This window comes from Drosophila kikkawai, chromosome 3R (genome assembly GCF_030179895.1).
Source record: "Drosophila kikkawai strain 14028-0561.14 chromosome 3R, DkikHiC1v2, whole genome shotgun sequence".
Lineage (NCBI taxonomy): Eukaryota > Metazoa > Arthropoda > Insecta > Diptera > Drosophilidae > Drosophila > Drosophila kikkawai.
This window is the reverse complement of record NC_091731.1, coordinates 11,155,763-11,174,178: the sequence shown is the minus strand read 5'-3', so window position 1 is coordinate 11,174,178 and position 18,416 is coordinate 11,155,763. Positions and strand designations below refer to the sequence as shown.

The following is an 18,416-nucleotide window of genomic DNA, read 5'->3' as shown; positions in this document are numbered from 1 at the left end:
AACGGATTTGGTCTTACTAAGAAAAAATGTAAACAAAGTGAAAATTTCGCAAAATGTTAAAACAATAATTGCGTCGAAAATAAGGGTTATGTATTTTTAGCCCATTAAAGTAAAGAGGAAAAGATAATGAACAATGAGCGATTCGGATGAAGGTAGGATACATAAATATGTGCAAAAAGGCTTGCATATTTATTCTGCAAAGCTGGTAGTATTTAGCCTAAAGGCTTTCGAAATGTGCTAAAATATATTTAATGTTTAACTTGGCTACATGCTGGATGCCAAACGAGCTCGAACATGCGGATTAATGGTAGTTCAAGTGGCGCAATTACACTCCTACAAAATTGTTATTGGTTTTTCAACAACCCGTGTACACACAGGGTGACTACTGTGCTGTGGGCGCTGCAAAAGTGGGCGCGCAAAACTGTTTATTTGAATTGCCACCGCCCACATAGAAGCAACTGGTGTGCTGCAACCACTCTGGGCCATTCGACACCCACACGAAGGCAAACACGGCATAAACAAGCGCCACATACCCGATCCAATGCCAGTCCTTGACCACGTGCAACAGTTGCGCCATACCTCGTTAGTTGCGTCTTGCGCAGTGCGTCAAAATACGGCTTGGATCAATGACCAGAAAAAACGTGGCCCGGGCAACGCATCAATGAATGCCCATCGATTATTCCCAGCGCCGCGCCTCGGTTCAGTTCAGTTCAGTTTTTACCAGCGCCGCGGTCGGTTCTCTTCTCCGCTCCCAATGCCATAAGCTGTCAATTGGGTTCTCGGGGTTTTGGCTCGGCCGCTAGGAGCTGGGTTACATAATTATGTCTTGGAAGTTCAGCATGGAACAGCCCAAGCCTGGCACCGAAACTGCCCTAGAGGCCTGCGACTATTTCGTGGATGAGGTCATTGAGGTGTCCTCGGTCCGGGGTGGGAAATTGAAACCGCTACACCGTCCAGGACATATGTTTGATGAATGCTACTGCTATCATTTTTCAGACGCGCGGGAGGAGGTGCGCCAGATCAAGCACGGAGAGCTGCGAGCTGCGGTAAGTGCCGGAGATGAGCGTACGGTTCGCGTTCTCTTGGCGGCCCTGGGAACGGAACGGCAGATAATTGTCAATATGGCGCCGTCGGGAGCCAACACCCTGCTCTTCATGTGAGTAACTATACACAGCGTGTGCTTCAGCGAGGTACTATCCTTAAATTATCTTCAGATCCTGCCAGTCTGGCTACGAGAGCATTACTCAGCGACTGTTGGACGCCGGGGCCGATGGCCGCTCGCACGCTGTCACCAAATACTCCCCGTTGTACGCCGCCGTTCATAGCGGTCACTTGGGGATCGCCCGGCTGATGCTGGACCGCTTCCCGGAACTGATCCAGCAACCGACTGTGGAGCGCTGGCTGCCGCTGCATGCGGCCTGCATCAACGGACACATCAAGCTGCTGGAGCTTCTCATTGGCTACAGCTATCCGGACTACCTCTACCAGACATATCGCGACGAGGAGGGGTTGTGGGAGTGGAGGCTACCCTTCGACGCCAACGCCCACGATGTGACCGGTCAGACTAGTCTGTATATAGCCAGCATCCTGGGCAACAGGCAGCTGGTCGGGGTTTTGCTCAAGTGGCAGCTCCACTGCCGACGCACCCTGGGAGACTCGAATGCCGCCAGTTCGGTGAGCACTCCCATCACGCCCACCAGGAAACGCATTTCGTTTGGCATCCAGGCCATCATGTCCAAGCTGCATATATCCGGCGAATCGGATGGCCCCGAGGAGCAGGCTACCCCAGACTCCTCGGAATGCCAGCGGTGTCCGGTCAACGTCAATCTGCTGTGCGGAGCGGCGAGGGAGACGGCTCTGCTGGCCGCGGTTCGTGGCGGCCACCTGGACGTCGTGCAAGCTCTGCTGCAGCACGGAGCAAACCCGAATATTGTCGCCAAGCCAGTGGAGGATCACAACGACCCGAAGTGCTGCGAGGAAATCTACGGGCTAAGTAATGTCCCGATTGCAGAGGCCTGCAAGCAGAGGTCGTTGGCCATGCTGGACCTCTTGCTGAAGCATGGAGCCCGCGATGACAACGGTTCGGCCATCGGAATGGCCATTTCTGGCGGGGATGAGGCCATCCTTAGCCGTCTTTTGGCCCGACGCGTCCACCCGGACTCCGACTACAAGATCAACAAGAAGGGACTGCCCACTCCGGTGGAGGTGAACGTGTTCCTGCCGTCCACCAGCAACATATCGTACAGCGCCATGTTCCCCAATGTGCCGACCATCATTGACTGGCACAGCCTGGGCTCCAGTGTCCAGCTGTCCGTAGTCAGGGTTCCCTGGCTAGTTAGTGGAGTCCTGCTGCTGAATCCCAAGCTACAGTCGCATCCGAGGCTGACCGAGGTCTCGCTGACCGCCATCACTCGCATCGACTTCTCGCACAATGTGCTCATAGCAATTCCGCCGGAGTTGTTTCACCTGGTTAGTCTCAAGTATCTGAATGTGGCCCAGAATAGGATTACAGAGCTGCCGGCCCCCATGCAAGGCGCCAAGGAATACGCCTGCCCCGTGCTGGACGAGCTTTTTCTGCAGGATAACCAGTTGACCCTGCTGCCGGCGGCCGTCTTTCACCTGCCCGCACTCACCATTCTCGATGTATCGAATAATAAGCTGCAGCAGCTCCCCTTTGACCTGTGGCGCGCGCCCAAGCTGCGCGAGCTCAACGTGGCCTTTAACTTGCTGCGAGACCTGCCCGTGCCGCCCATGCAGACGAGCAACTCGCTGCTGAGTCTGGACAAGCTGCAACTGCAGTCGTTCGAGGAGCCTCCGTCCAACAAGCCGCGGAATGTGACCCAGCAGCGGCTCACCCATCGCAATCTCTGGTCGGCCTCGCTGGACATAACCGACAACGATTTGAAGTGGCAGCAACACGAGCAGGATTTCGGGGATGGAAAGACGGGCCCGGGTGTGGGGAGCTCCTCGCAGCTAAGCAGCCTGAACATAGCGAACAATCTGTTCACCAGCATTCCGGCTGCCTTGCCTTGCCTGGCGGTCAGCCTGACCAGGCTCAACATGTCTTACAACAGTCTGCGCTCCATGGGGCACGTGACCAGCTATCCGGCCACTCTCAAGCAGCTGGACTTGAGCCACAACGAGATCTCATGCTGGCCGAGCTTGCCGCGTATCACGGAATCGGATCCGCACCTGCTGTGCTACAGCTGTGTCCAACTGCCGGAGGAGGAGGTGCCCTACAAGTCGTCGTCCTCAAAGGGCAGCTGTACATCCGCCAGCTCCTTCCGAGCATCGGTGCTGAAGAGCGTGTGCCGGCACAGGCGACACCTGCGTTTGGAATCGCTGCGCACGCTGATCTTGGCGGACAATCTCCTCACCCGCATCCAGCTGTCGACGGACGACGCCAGCACGCTGTTCAACGAGAGCGAGGATGCCGACTGGAGTGTGGTGGGCGTGAACCGGTCCAAGGTGATTTTCCCCAATCTCTCCATGCTCGACATGACCAACAACTGCCTCAAGGAAATCCCCGCCTCGCTGCACGAGCTGAGCAGTCTGTCGGTGCTGAACATCAGCGGGAATGTAAACATTACGGAGCTGCCGCCGCATCTGGGACTGCTGTCGCGGCTGTGGAACTTGAATACGCGCGGCTGCCTCCTGCAGGAGCCACTGCGCTCCATGATCGAGAGCAAGAAGCACAAGACTATGGACATCGTGGGCTACCTCAAGTCCATCTACGAGGACGCCCAGCCGTACGCGCGGATGAAGCTGATGGTGGTGGGCGTGGCTGGCATTGGGAAGAGCACTCTGCTCGATCTGCTGCGCCAGGGAGCGGGCTCTGGCTCAAGCTCTAGCTCGCACCGATCCCGCGCCAGTGAGAACCACTGGGCCAAAAGAATGGGCCACGCTCGCAGTACATCCCGGTCGCAGCGCAACTCCTCCGCGTCCGCCGCGAACATATCCACGGTGGGCGTGGACATTGGCACCTGGATATGCGAGAAGCGGAAGCGGGCACCCGGTTCCCATGGCCCGGTAGTGTTCCGCACCTGGGACTTTGGCGGCCAGAAGGAGTACTACGCCACCCACCAGTACTTTTTGTCCAAGAGGAGCCTGTATCTGGTGCTCTGGCGCATAAGCGACGGCCACAAGGGTCTGGCCGAGCTGCTGCAGTGGCTGGGCAACATCCAGGCTAGGGCTCCCAACTCTCCTGTGATTATTGTCGGCACCCACTTCGATGCGGTGGGCGAGTCCATCTCTCCGCAGAAGGCGGAGCAGCTGCAGCAGATGATACGGGAGAAGTTCATAGCCATTCCGGATGCGGAGAAGATCGGGCTACCGCGGGTGATTGACTCCATAGAAATAAGCTGTCGCACCCTGCACAATATCCACCTGCTGGCCAACATCATCTACGACACCGCCATGCAGCTGCGATCGCCGGGCTCCAAGGAGCCCATGCTGCTCCAAAAGATTCCCGCCAGTTATATCGCCCTCGAGGATATTGTGAACGTAATTGCCTGCAATCTTCGCGCGGCTGGCCGAGATCCGGTCCTCGATGGCGAGCAGTATCGACGCCTGGTCACCGAGCAAATGCGACTGCACAACTACAAGAGCTTTCGAGATGCCGCCGAGCTGCAGCAGGCAACCACCTGGTGCCACGAAAACGGTGTCCTCCTGCACTACGATGACGCCACGCTCAGGGACTACTACTTCCTCGATCCTCAGTGGCTGTGCGATATGCTGGCCCATGTGGTCACCGTCCGTGAGATCAATCCGTTTGCCCCTACGGGCGTGATGAAGCTGGATGACCTTCAACTTCTGTTTCGGAGTGTGCAGGTTCAGGGAAATACCAATCGCAGGTGGGTTTTACAACAGAAAACTTCAACCAAAGGCTTTATAATTACAAACAAATGTAATTACTAATCAAATGTTTCCAGCTACATTGTCAGTTTATTGAACAAGTTTGAGGTTGCCCTAACCTGGGACTCACGAACTCTGCTCATCCCCTCACTGCTGCCACTGCAAGAGGCCAGCACGCCCAACGCTGGCACCACAGTAAAGCTGTCACAGCGCTCCCGCGGTCGTAACTTGGGTTGCTCCGTCTCACAGGAGGTGAATCTCAATAACTTGATCTACGAGCCGAGGTCAGCTCAGACTTCTTCATCTTCTGCGGCTGCTGCTTCGGCTGTCCAGGGCCTGAGGCGTGTTCTGCTGATGACCTATTTCCCCTCTGGCTTCTGGTCTCGCCTGATCACGCGGATACTGGCCGATGAGCAGATCATCGAGGCGATCCGTGGCGTCTACGTGGCTGCCCAAGATGTAAGTAGGAATATAACTTGAATCATTACTTGTTGCTTATGTTATATGTATTCCAGAAATTCGTGGACTTTGATTTGCGTACCTCCTTGGAGCAGGACACCCAGTGGAATCTGTGGCAGACGGGCCTGGCCCTTTATTATGGACCCATCCTAATATTTCGGATCTGGGAAGTGCCCTTTCAGAGCACAGAGCGTACGCAGCCCTTTCGGACAAATGGCAATCGCTTCAAGCTTAAGCTGGACGGAATCTGGAGCGATGTTAACCTGACCTCTTCCAGCATTTTGGAGGTTTACTTTCCCCTGCTCCAGGTGAGCATATCGCAGGAGGTGGACGATAGAGAACGTCAACTGCTGGCCGAACTGCAGCCACAAATGTCACAAGTGGCCAAGCTCTTAGCTCTGGCAGTGGACCACATCGACTTGCTGCTGGAGGATTGGTATCCCTCGCTGGGTACTCGGTTTGTGCACACTTCCGAGGGGCGCTTCTTGATCACCCGCCTGGTGTTGTGTCCCCGCTGTCTCTGGAAGCTGCAGCTGCAGCAGACCAGCGAGCCAGCAGATCGGGAAATGCCACCCATCGGATGCAATAGGCCAAGTCGGAGTAGCCGGCGCGGGGCAGGCGCCTATTTTCTGCATGGCGTTGGCGACCCCGGTGAGGACGGCGCTCTTAATGTGTTCTCCGCCTATCTCAACGCCACAGCCCGGCGGGAGCGCCGCTCTGAGGACTCCCTGGGCGCTGGCTCGGATGCAGACTCGGGCGTGGGACCTGACTCCGCCGGTTCCTCGCGCAACACTTCGGTGGACGGACACCCGGGCTATCCCCTGCCAGATAATTCCAATGTCTGCTACGCCTGGATGATCGAGGAGTGCATCCTGTCCGTTTACAATCAGAGCAAGCTCAGCTGTCCCGTGCACCTGGAGCAGTCGATGGCCCAGCTAGCTCCGGATGTCATATTTGCCGACATACCCGATAAGCACACCATTCCCACGGAGTGCATCATCAAGGGGTCCCTGCTGGGTCGCGGAGCCTTCGGGTTCGTTTTCAAGGCCAGTTGCAAGATCAGAGGCGCCAGATCCTTTAAGGCGGTGGCCATGAAAATGCTGCAACCAGTGCCACCAGGAGCCCGGGCCAAGGAGGTGAGTACTATTCACACTAGGCATTAATCGAAGGCAACATATAAACGATTCTCGGATGTCGAATGCATTCATTCATTTGTACGCATTCATTCGGGAGAATTACCCATATATATCCGCTTAATTTCCAGAGTGCCCTAATGGCCTACAAGGTGGCTCTGGGCAAGTGGGATCGTGATCCGCTGCAGCACTCCTGCAAGGCCTATTGCACTGCTCGCCAGGAGTTGGCCGTGCTGCTGACCCTCAAGCATCCTAACATTGTGCCCCTGGTAGGGATCTGCATTAAGCCGTTGGCTCTGGTATTAGAGCTCGCTCCTCTGGGCGGTTTGGACGCCTTGCTGCGGCAGTACCGGCGCAGTGGAGCCCACATGGGTCCGCACACGTTCCAGACCCTCGTTTTGCAGGCAGCACGTGCCATCGAGTATCTGCATCGCAGAAGGATCATATACCGCGATCTCAAGTCGGAGAACGTGTTGGTCTGGGAATTGCCGCAGCCGCACACGGAGGACAGTCCACGGAATCATGTGCACATCAAGATTGCCGACTACGGCATTAGCAGGCAGACAGCTCCCAGCGGAGCGAAGGGTTTCGGCGGCACGGAGGGCTTTATGGCCCCCGAGATAATACGCTACAATGGCGAGGAGGAGTACACTGAGAAGGTGGACTGCTTCTCATTTGGAATGTTCATTTACGAAAACATCAGCCTGCGACAACCGTTCGAAGGCCACGAGTCCATCAAGGAGTGCATCTTGGAGGGCAGCCGTCCGGCTCTTACACAGCGAGAGACGCAGTTTCCCACTTGCTGCTTGGACCTAATGGTGCTCTGCTGGCACGAGCAGCCACGTCGCCGGCCGACGGCGAGTCAGATTGTCTCCATACTTAGTGCCCCGGAGTGCATCCACCTGCTGGATGTGGTTGCCCTGCCGCATACGGAGAAGATCGTGTGCGGAGTCTTTCGGTCGCTGGTGGGCGATGAGGAACAATCGGGCCTGGAGCTGTGGCTTCCCTCCTTTGGCTCCCGCATTGACATCCTGGACTGCACGCCCTCGGGCAGCCTGCTGCAGTGCAGCAGCATCAGTTGTTCGCCGCAGCCACAGGTGGCTCCGCCCAAGACGCCTGAGAATGGCGCCCACTCTCGAGCCCGGTCCGCTCAGCGTTCGCCGAAAGTCAACATGCTGTGCTGCTGCTTAGTGGGCGAAGCCATTTGGATGGGCGACGTTTCCGGCAACCTGCATGCATATAGCACCTCTAGCTATGCCCACTTGTTCTCCTATATGCTCGATCCGGCCATCAAGTCAGCTGTGATAAGTCTAGTCTACATGGAGAGGATTGCCCGCGTGGCCGTGGGCACGCACAATGGCCGCGTGTTTCTCGTGGATGCCACGCAGATGCCCAGCAATTGCGCTTTTGCCGAGGGCTCCTTTGTGCTCACGGAGATCTGTTCCGGCTTTGTGTTGCACGCCGCCTGCTCAGTCTTTGTGGATGGGTAAGTGGCTACATGGTCATATCCTGGGATTGCTGTGATTGTCCATTAACGCTCTTTTCAGCACCTACGAGCTGTGGTGCGGCGAAATAGCCGGAAAGATCAATGTTTTTCCGCTTAACGAGACGGGAGTGTCTGGTCATCAGGCGCTGTGCCACAGCGAGGAGCCCAACCTGATAGAGGACGTCAAGGTGGCCCGGATGTGCAGCAACGACAGTCACGTCTTCAGCTGCCTCTATCCCGGATGCATGGTGTACCAGTGGGGCGTTGCCTCCAAGCGCATCGAGAACAAATTGGACTGCTCCAAGTTGCTGCCGTGCTCCGAGTCCCTGCAAAGCATCGCCATCGATGAGCACGTGAATCTGATCAAGTGCCAGATCTCGGCCCTGGCGGCTCACAATACGGAGCTGTACATTGGCACCACCTGGGGTTGCCTGATCGTGGCCGAGCTGCAAAGTCTGCGACCGATAAGTGTTTTCCGCCCCTATGAAAATGAGGTAGGTCTAGAAAATCTTTTTTTTTAAGATTGATACTAATCGCTCTTCCTGCTTCCCGCAGATAAAATCCATCATAACGCTGACCAATGACAAGGTGCCTTTGATTGCCACGATTGGTCGACGGTACCGCTCCCTGATCTCTCGCTACGTGGACTCGGCCGATTCCTCCGCCGCCTGCTCGGCCGTCAGTACACCCACACATGGTGCAGGCAAATCCTTGCCACCGGCGGATGTGGACAATCACATCCACTGCCTTTTGTGGCGCGCCAAGCACTGGACATAAATTCGATCTCGCAAGGATTATTTGTTGACGTTTTTTTAATAATAATATTAATTCACTTAAACGACACACGGACAAATCTTGAAAAATTTGAAAAAGTGCTGGACATGAGGGATAGATAGTCGTTGATATTTATACCCTTGCAGGGTATTATAATTTCAGTCAGAAGTTTGCAACGCAGTGAAGGAGACGTTTCCGACCCTATAAAGTATATATATTCTTGATCAGCATCAACAGCCGAGTCGATCTAGCCATGTCCGTCTGTCCGTCTGTCCGTCTGTCCGTCTGTCCGTTTCTACGCAAACTAGTCCCTCAGTTTTAAAGCTATCTCAATGAAACTTTGCATATAGTCTTCTATATGCTCTCACTGCTATATATGTCGGAACGGGCCGGATCGGACGACTATATCATATAGCTGCCATAGGAACGATCGGGAAATTAATAGAAAAAAAATTATAGATTCGTTGTTTTTCAACGTATTTTCATCTACTCCGATATATAAGATTATTTTATTATTCTAGAATTTTGGTATAAATTTCAAAAAAATCGGACAACTATATCATATAGCTGCCATATAAACGATCGGTAGATGTAGGGAAAATGTAAAGCTGGAAATGCAAAACTGTAACTGTCAAACTGTAAACATAATAAGTATAGGTAAAATGTAATGAAATAATATCTGCAAGGGTATACAAACTTCGGCGTGCCGAAGTTAGCTTCCTTTCTTGTTTTAATTTGTATTAAAACTACAAATATTTAGGTGCAATATAAATAATATACGCTTTTATTATATTATACTATATTTTATATGTATACACATATATTTGTATTTAATATTTTAAAAAGGTAGCTCCATTTATGACTCCAGTTTATTGTCTTTCGAATTTGTATTGAACGAATTTATATATTTAACGGTAAAAGTTCAAGCACTCAACCGAATTATTATTGTTTAAATGAAAACAAGAATTTTCTAAATAGATCAAATATTTATTGAACAAATTTTAAAGGATTTATTTCAGTATTATTCAAACTAGTTTTATTTATTTACTATACGCAAGCTGTTCTTTCACCATTCAGTGGCATGGCTGAATATTTTTAGCGACGACTATCTCTTGTGTCCCCCAAATGACAAGCATTCCATTTTTCGAAATAAACTTTTAATAAAATAAAAAATAAAAACTAAAAAATAAAAACAAAGTTTTTAACTTTCTCCAGCCTGCGATTCCGGGGCCATGGAAGCCACGGAGGACTGACGGCTGCGGGAGTATATTGAAGCCGAGCTCTTCAGCACCCGAATATAATTGTTGAAATCGATGACAAACCGGAATTCCTCCTTGAGGGCCTCGCGTAGCGGCACCTAAAAGGCAAAACAGAATCCTCAAGGATTTTGTAACAAAATCAGTTTAAAATCTTACGCGGTAGTGGTGGGCTTTTTTCATTACGAACAATACCCAGCTGATAATTCCGTAGAGCAGGGCGCAGCAGCTGCCAACGAGTAGCACGAAGAAGACACCTTCCAGGTTATTCATGTCCAGGGGCGTGGCATCTGGAGCATCCTCTTTGGTGGCGCAAATGCCAGTGCCCACCTCGTTCCACCACTTGTTTTTCATCTTTTCCAGGACACCCTGCTCCTGGAGCTCTAACAAGGCGTTGTTGAACTTGTCGCGATGTGGCCAATCTGAAAGCGAAGCATCTTGGTGGAGCAGGATGATTTCAAGAGAATATTTCTTGAGTATCTACTTTTTCGCATGGCTATGCCATAGCCCTTCTCGTCCAGTGCGTCGCCGATCTTCTTTAGATTGCATTCGCGCTTTGTATTATACTCGATGGAAGTCGATTCCATGAGGAAAGCGTAGTGCGTGTTCGTCTTCACTCTATTCACGCCCTCCTGGTTGTCCTCGGTGAGGTGTTCGGGATGCTCGGTCATGAACTTGTTCATCCTCTTGTAGCGCTCATCCTCAGATGTCTGAAAACAGCAATCAGCTATAATACCGAAGACGTAAAGCACTAGGACAGTACCAAAAAGAAGTTTCTAGTGGATCCAGTTCGCTTGGCGCCGTAAACCACACCATCCTTGTTGTCAGCCAGATCGTCAACGCTATTGATCAGACTCTGAGGCTTCTCGATGGTCAAAAAGGCAGCCAAGTTGGCGGTGTACGAGGACACCACAATCAGGGTGAAGAACCACCAGAAGCTGGCCACAGTGCGGGTGGATAGGGCTCTGCGTTAGAGATTAGGAAAAACATTGAGTTCAGTGATTTCTGGAAGTAGAATCTGTATACTTTGGTCCGATCTCCGATCCCTGTTGGAGCAGAGCTCCGGTTGTAAACCAAATGGAATTGCCTATGGTGAATTGATTTTCCAACTCCTCGGGCTCCTCAATGCACGGATACGGATTGTCCCACTCGCTGGGCGACAGGCGGCCCAATATAAAGAAGCTCAGGGCCACGCCCAGAAATGAAAAGCCCAGGAACCACCAGACCTCCTCTGAGAAGGGGTCCATGAAGGTAAAGAGCTCAGGAGTGGCCTTCTGAGGCTTCAGATACAGAATGGCTATGCCTAAAATTTCAAGTAATATAAATGTACTATATACTCTTAAGTAAATCCTCCTCCCTCCTACCTAGATTCATGAAGGGAATGGTGAAGTCTATGGCCTCTTCGCGTTCCGAGGTAATGGTCAAGTCTGTGATGGCCAAGTCAGCGCGCTGCAAGGGGAAAGGGTAATTAACTGGGCTTCCTTGTTTCACATTCCTCACCCACCCCCATCATAATCTCCCTCAGCATGCCCGTGGACTCATTCGAGGTCTTATTGTATGACCCGTAATCATTTCCACCGTTCACGAAGGTGAAGTTAAATCCCAGTTTGTCGGCCAGCTCCTTGATTAGATCCACGCCATAGCCCTCGTACTGACTGTTGCCCTCCAGCTGTTTGTAGGTTTCCACCAGCTGGGCGTACGGTTTGTTCTGCAGTTGGAACGCGTTTCATCAAGATTGGAAAACTTGTTTTGCTTTCTGGTGGCTGAGGCTACCTACCGGCACCGAGAGCAAAATTATGAAGGTCTTGTTGGCCAGCGAGTTGTCGATGTTGTCGAACTGGGCGGTAGTGGGAGCTAGTCGCTGGGCTCTGTAATTCCTCTGCTCGTCCCAGGTGCCCACCTTGACAATGCCCGAGGGCTGCAGCTCTATGACATCCAGGTGGTACCCCTTGCGGACGTTTCCCTCGAAGTAGATGGGTCCGGTGAGTAGGTGTTCTGTGAGTCGAAGCTGAAATCAGAGCGAGAAAATAAGTATTCATTACGAAAGGAGCTTTATTCGATTCATCGAACCGTTCGCATGTAGTTCTTAAAAGAGGAGCCGTCATCCCGAACGCTTTCCGTGCGCTGCGAACAGTTCTGGGACACAGGCTTGAAGGGCAGGTTTTTCAGGGTTTCTGCAAACAGCTGAACTGCATCGTAGGTCAAAGCCATTTCCACGGTTATGGGACAGGAGCCTTTATAAACATTTAAATTTAGAACAGTGAAAATTAAATATTTTTCTGCTCACCGTTTCGGAACTCATCTTGGTCGGTGGGATAGCCCAGTTTCATGAGCAGCTCCTTGACGGCCAGCTTTTCCGGCGAGAAGAGGCGCAGACCGGTTATGTTGGCCTCACTGTACTTGTACTCCTCCAAATCGAAGGAGTGGAAGTCCAAGTTGCCTATGATGTACTTGTAGTCTTCGTTGATAATTCCAACCTGCTGGGCCTGGTTCAGAAACTCCGGCATGGTTTCGCTGGAGCCGACGACCACAATCCGGTTATCGACGGACTTCCGCACCCGGCGGAGAACCTGCTTGTAGTTGCCATTCAGCTGCATATCGTATCGCAGCACCGTGACCACGGGCCCATTCATGCCGAACATCGTGGTCAGCTCATTCAGAATGTTGAGGTAATCGGCTGCGAGCGATGCTGGAATTATTAATCGCTCTATTCAAGTCCTGGACAAAGGCGTCTCACCGGATTCGTAGAGGAAAATAAAGCGCGTCCAGTTAAACTCCGTTATGAGGCTATACAGGGCCTTGGCCAGGTCGGCCGGATGCGGATGCAGATTGAACCCCTCGGCGTACTCGCTCATGTAGGAGTAGATGTGCGGTATGTCCATGGCATCGCAAATGGACATCAGGTGGACGGCAGTGTGCCGTGATGAGGGTCCAAATACCCCCGCAATTCCGGTCTTTAAGTGGAAATAAATAAAAATTTATTTTTGAAAAATAAAAAATGATAATAAACAAATAATAATAATAAAAAAACAAGAAAGGAAGCTAACTTCGGCACGCCGAAGTTTGTATACCCTTGCAGATATTATTTCATTACATTTTACCTATACTTATTATATGTACAGTTTGACAGTTACAGTTTTGCATTCCCAGCTTTACATTTTCTCTACGTTTATATGGCAGCTATATGATATAGTTGTCTGATTTTTATGAAATTTATACCAAAATTCTAGAATAATAAAATAAACTTGTATCCCGGAGTAGATGAAAAAACGTTGAAAAACAACGAAGTTATAGTTTTTTTCCTATTAATTTCTCGATCGTTCCTATGGCAGCTATAAGATATAGTGGTCCGATTTTCATGAAATTTTTATTAAAAATTCTAAAATAATAAAAAAAGGCCATATCTAAAAAATTGTGCAAAAATATTGAAACACAGCCAAGTTATAATTTTTTTTCTAAAAATTGATCGAACATTTGTATGGCAGCTATATGATATAGTCGTCCGATCCGGCCCGTTCCGACATATATAGCAGTGAGAGCATATAGAAGACTATATGCAAAGTTTCATTCAGATAGTTTCAAAACTGAGGGACTAGTTTGCGTAGAAACAGACAGACGGACAGACGGACATGGCTAGATCGACTCGGCTTTTGATGCTGATCAAGAATATATATACTTTATAGGGTCGGAAACGTCTCCTTCACTGCGTTGCAAACTTCTGACTGAAATTATAATACCCTGCAAGGGTATAATAATGAAATTTAAATTTAAAACAGTTTGTCAGGAAAGGAAGTCAAAGGGGTATTCCAGTGGAAAGAAAGGAAGATATATTTGCTTAATAGATAATTCTATAAAATATTTAATAGTCTAAAAGTCTAAAAAAAGTAATGAGTTACTTTAAATATTCTTAAATAAAAAATATCGTTTAAATAATAATTCATTAAATATACATATATTATATTAGCATCATTGTGTATTACCTCAAGCATCCTGCACAGTCTGCCGTAGCTCTGATAGGCATCCCCGTAGTTTACCTCCGCTTTCAGAGATGTCAACGCAGTGCCCACCTCCTGGTTAGCCACGTCAATGGCATGGTCGAAGACAATGTTCATTTGGTCCGTGTTCTGGTCGGTGAGAAGGCCTGAAATCAAGAATTTCCCACTCATTTACTCAGTTCCGCCGTTTCGCTCTTGCCGGTTTGTTTATAAACAACAACTTGACCTAATCGCCGTCCCATTCGGTCGGAAAACCCAAACAAACAAACAAATACTAAAACCGTTTTATGAGCTTTCGGCGTTGATGGAACGAAAACGAACAGCTTGTTCTTGTTCCCTTTATGAGAAATTAAAAATAAATCGCGCGTTGAAAACAGTTTGTTTTGGAACTGCATAAAAAAAACTTTGCCCGCGACACACATTTTTCATTTGAGTTAATTTTTTTGGCTTCTTCGAAATTACTTACCGATTGGCACACTTTCCAAATTTTGGAACTTTTTGTAGCCGCCAAAGTTGTCATATTGAGCGTTTTTCGCAGAGATTTTAAGGAAAATAATAAGCAAAGCAATTTTAAATTGATTGAAAAGCATTCCTAATTGAGTTTATTTTCAACACAAATATATATTTATATGTACATATTAGTTTAGAGAAATAAAATCGTTCGCGATTGCCGCACAACCGAGCACGTTGAGTAAAAGGCCGCAACTGAGGGATGCTTCCAAAATGTCAATTTGGACAATATTCCGAGTGAAAGTTTCAGAAAGCTTTGAGAGAATTTGTAGAATACCATGCAAGTATCTCAAAACTAGTCCTCAGGTTGTTCGTTCTCCTCGGAATCAGTTTGCAGCGAGTCTATCGACTGCGACGAATTGCGGCTTCGGGAATATATAGACTGGGCGCTCTTCAGGGCTCGTTCATTTTCCGAAAAGCGGATGACAATTTTGAATTCCTCAACCAGGGCATCGCAGAAAGGAACCTAATACAGATTACCCAAATATATATCTCGCAAGAAACAAAGGTTTAGTATGATATTTACCGCATAGAACTTGGCCTTCTTGAACACAAAGAAGCACCAGCACAGGATGGCGACGATTATCGAGATGACAGAGCCGACGGCCAGGACAGCGTAGATGCCACTGAGATTGTCCACGCCCAGCTCTGAGGGTCCATCGGATTCGCTTTTCGCCTATGGCAGTCGCTTAATTACTTGCTCTAAATATCCATCAGATACTTACGCTACAAACTCCTGCTCCAACCTCGTTCCACCATTTATTTTTCAGCCTGGCCAGGACACCTTGCTCCTGCAGCTCCAACAGGGCGTTGTTAAACTTGTCGCGATACGGCCAGTCTGGAGGATCATAAATAAAATTACAGGGAGCTTGGGAAGTCTCTAATGGTACCCACTTTTAACCATGGCTATGCCGTAACCCTTCTCGTCCAAAGCGTCACCCACTTTGGTCAGGTTGCACTCTCGTACCGTATTGAATTCGATCGAGGTGGACTCCATGAGGAAGGCGTACTTGGTGCCAGACTTGACCTTGTCCACTCCATCCTGATTGTTGTCCATCAGCATCTCTGGATGGGCAGTCATGTACTCATTCATTTTCATGTAGATGGGATCCTCTGATGTCTATGAGAATGGGGATCTAATCATTTAATCACGAGAGCCTTAAGTGGGTCTGTTTACCAAAAAGAAGTTCCTTGTTGATCCCGTGCGCTTGGCTCCGTACTGAACGTCATCCTTATTATCGGCCAAATCCTCAACGCTGTTAATGGGACTAGTCGGATTTTCGATGGTCAAGAAGGCAGCCAGGTTGGCTGTGTATGAGGATACCATGATGAGAGTGAAGAACCACCAAATGGCAGAGATTGTGCGGGTACTCAGGGCTCTAAGAAAAGAGTTTTAATTAAAGCATATAGCCGGTGTGTCATATATATTTCTACTTGGGAGCAATTTCCGATCCTTGCTGCAGTAAAGCTCCCGTTGTGAACCACAGAGAGTTGTTGATGGTAAACTGATTCTCCAGCTCCTCGGGTTCCTCTATGCAGGGATACGGGTTGTCCCACTCGGTGGGCGAAAGTCGCCCCAGAATAAAGAAGCAGAGGGAGACGCCCACATAGGCTATGCCCAGATAAAGCCAGACCTCCGAGGAAAATGGGTCCATGAAGGAAAAAAGGGCAGGCGGAGCCTTCTGGGGTTTCACATACAAAATAGCTATGCCTGGGATTTTAAGAATATATTTATTTAGAGTTGGCTGAACTATTTTTATAGATTTCTTATCTCACCCAGATTCATAAAGGGTATGGAGAAATCGATGACTTCCTCCCGCTCCGATGTAATGGTAAGATCGGTGATGGCCAAATCAGCTCGCTGATAGGAATATATTTGTCAGTGAGGGCATTCAATGATGTGTTTACGATAACTCACCCCTTCAACAATTTCCTTGAGCATTCCAGTGGTGGTATTGGTGGTCTTATTAAAGGAACCGTAGTCATTGCCACCGTCGTGGAATGTAAAGTTAAAGCCCAGCTTGTCGGCCAACTCCTTGATCAAATCCACTCCATAACCCTGGTACTGGTTGTTGCCAATAAGTGTGTCAATGCTCTCCACGAGACTGGCATAGGGTTTTGTCTGGAATGTAAGTTTTTCTTAGGTAATTGCAAAAATAGTATATGTGGCTTCAATCAACCCACTGCAACAGAGATTAAAACCTTGAAGGTTTTGTTGACCAGCGACCCGTCGTCAATGTCATTCAAGTTGATCACTTGGGGTGGCCGCTGGAACTCAAAGTCCTTTCCGTCTTCCCAGGTGCCGACCTTGACCAGTCCACTCGTCTGCAGTTCGATGACATCAAAGGTGAATCCCTTGCGCACATTGCCTTCGAAGTATATGCGGCCTGTTATTGTTTTCTCCTTTATCTCCAACTGCAACGATTCCAAAAAATTCGTAGGATGATATTGTTAGATCTCGAGGGTTCACCTACCGATCTCATATAATTCCTAAAGGTAGAACCATCGCGCTGAACATTGTCATGACGCTCGGAGCAGTTGAGCATCTGGGGTTGATAGGGAAGGTGCTTGGTTGTCTCCGCGATGACTCGCACAGCATCGTAGGTGAGGGCCATGGACATGGTGATCGATGATGAGCCTACAGGGGAAAACTATTACTAACCAACATCTTATTTAATTTGTTGATCTTGTAATATCCCAAGGAACTCTAAAGTTCCTGAGAGACAAAAAGTTGTTGTACCATTATTGGTGGGTTCGCTTTCGCCCAGCTCATGGTGCAGCTTCTCGACCAGATCTCGCACCTCCTCCTGGTCAGGTGAGAACATTCGTATTCCGGTTATATTGGCCTCGCTGTACTTGTACTCCTCCAGCTCGAAGGTATGCAGGTCCAGGTTGCCGATAATGTAGGTGTAGTCCTCGTTCATGATTCCCACTTGTTGGGCCTGGCGCAGCAGCTCGGCCACTCCCTCTGTGGAGCCCACGACCACGATGCGGCTGTCCTCCGATTTTCGAATTCGACGCAGCACCGACTTGTAGTTGCCATTCAGGTTGAGATCGTAGCGCATCACCTTGATGACGGGTCCCTTGATGCCGTAAAGGGTCATGAGGTGGTCCAAAATGTTCAGGTACTCAGCTTAAGCAAAAAGTTGGGAATTAGAAATGATTGTTCATGGCTTCTGGGATGTACCTACCGGACTCGTAGCAGAATATGAAGCGAGACCAATCGAACTGGTTGATAATGTCGTAGAGGGCATGAGCTATGTCCTCCGGATTCGGGTGCAGGTTGAAGCCATCAGAGTGGGCACCCCACGAGAGGTGCGGGTATATGAAGGGAATGTCCTTGGAGTCGCAGGCGTTCAGCAAATGCGCGGCTGTATGCTTGGCAGCCGGCCCAAAGACGGCACCCACTCCGCCCTAGAAAGGCGTGTTTATTAAAAAATTCTCAATGCTTTTCGCTGTCTCACCTGCATTAGCCTGCAGAGCTGGGCAAAGGCCTGGACTGAATTTCCGTAGGCCACCTGTTCCGTTTCGCCCGCCAAAGGAACGCCCAGCTCATTGTTGACCACCGATATGGCGTGCTCAAAGGTCTGACGGATTCTGTCGGTGGTGTCGTCGGTGATAAGGCCTGCGTGCTTTGTTTGAGTCGGATAAATTCGGGAGAGGAAGCTGCCGAGAGCTCTTCGAGCTCTTTCACTCACCAAGGCGAATGGCTTGGCCACTAGGTGAACCGAAGGAGCTGCCGCCATAGAACTGACCCTGCACTCTGTGAAGGCAGAGTATAATTGGTATCAGCCAGCTGAACTGCATTGTCCTCATTTATTGAAGTTTCGAATGGGAATCTTTCATTTCCCCTCGCCGACGACGGGTATATATAAATATATAGGTATATTTTTGGATCACCCACTAGCGCGATATCTTTGAAGTTCCTTAGTCGCCGAGCGCACGTTCC

At 49.7% G+C, this 18,416-nt stretch overlaps 3 protein-coding genes across 4 annotated transcripts; 1 reads left to right on the top strand and 2 right to left on the bottom strand.

Moving 5' to 3' along the window:
- The first annotated feature begins 10 nt into the window (after positions 1–10).
- Lrrk (Leucine-rich repeat kinase) lies at positions 11–9,566 on the top strand. Of its 2 annotated transcripts, none has more exons than XM_017162020.3 (8): positions 11–152; positions 997–1,156; positions 1,215–4,853; positions 4,932–5,313; positions 5,370–6,449; positions 6,578–7,932; positions 7,994–8,426; positions 8,488–9,566. In XM_017162020.3, the coding sequence occupies exons 1-8, from the start codon at positions 134–136 to the stop codon at positions 8,707–8,709; spliced, it is 7,290 nt and encodes a 2,429-aa protein (XP_017017509.1). In that variant the 5' UTR covers positions 11–133; the 3' UTR covers positions 8,710–9,566. The 2 variants fall into 2 exon arrangements, with proteins under 2 accessions (XP_017017509.1, XP_017017508.1); XM_017162019.3 differs by lacking the exon at positions 11–152 and adding an exon at positions 204–927.
- A 45-nt stretch (positions 9,567–9,611) lies between these two features.
- GluRIIE (Glutamate receptor IIE) lies at positions 9,612–14,562 on the bottom strand. The gene is made up of 13 exons (XM_070286316.1): positions 14,424–14,562; positions 13,943–14,103; positions 12,700–12,916; positions 12,250–12,639; positions 12,033–12,196; positions 11,740–11,970; positions 11,467–11,670; positions 11,327–11,411; positions 10,989–11,265; positions 10,726–10,927; positions 10,447–10,672; positions 10,122–10,384; positions 9,612–10,063 (listed from the first exon to the last, which is right to left on the bottom strand). The coding sequence occupies exons 1-13, from the start codon at positions 14,545–14,547 to the stop codon at positions 9,908–9,910; spliced, it is 2,700 nt and encodes an 899-aa protein (XP_070142417.1). The 5' UTR covers positions 14,548–14,562; the 3' UTR covers positions 9,612–9,907.
- Positions 14,563–14,762: 200 nt separating this feature from the next.
- On the bottom strand, positions 14,763–18,387 carry GluRIID (Glutamate receptor IID). Its single transcript, XM_017162021.3, has 14 exons — positions 18,166–18,387; positions 17,932–18,092; positions 17,659–17,881; positions 17,208–17,600; positions 16,942–17,105; positions 16,652–16,882; positions 16,386–16,589; positions 16,244–16,328; positions 15,902–16,178; positions 15,645–15,846; positions 15,362–15,587; positions 15,193–15,305; positions 14,994–15,143; positions 14,763–14,933 (listed from the first exon to the last, which is right to left on the bottom strand). The coding sequence occupies exons 1-14, from the start codon at positions 18,281–18,283 to the stop codon at positions 14,763–14,765; spliced, it is 2,718 nt and encodes a 905-aa protein (XP_017017510.3). The 5' UTR covers positions 18,284–18,387.
- Positions 18,388–18,416: the final 29 nt, after the last annotated feature.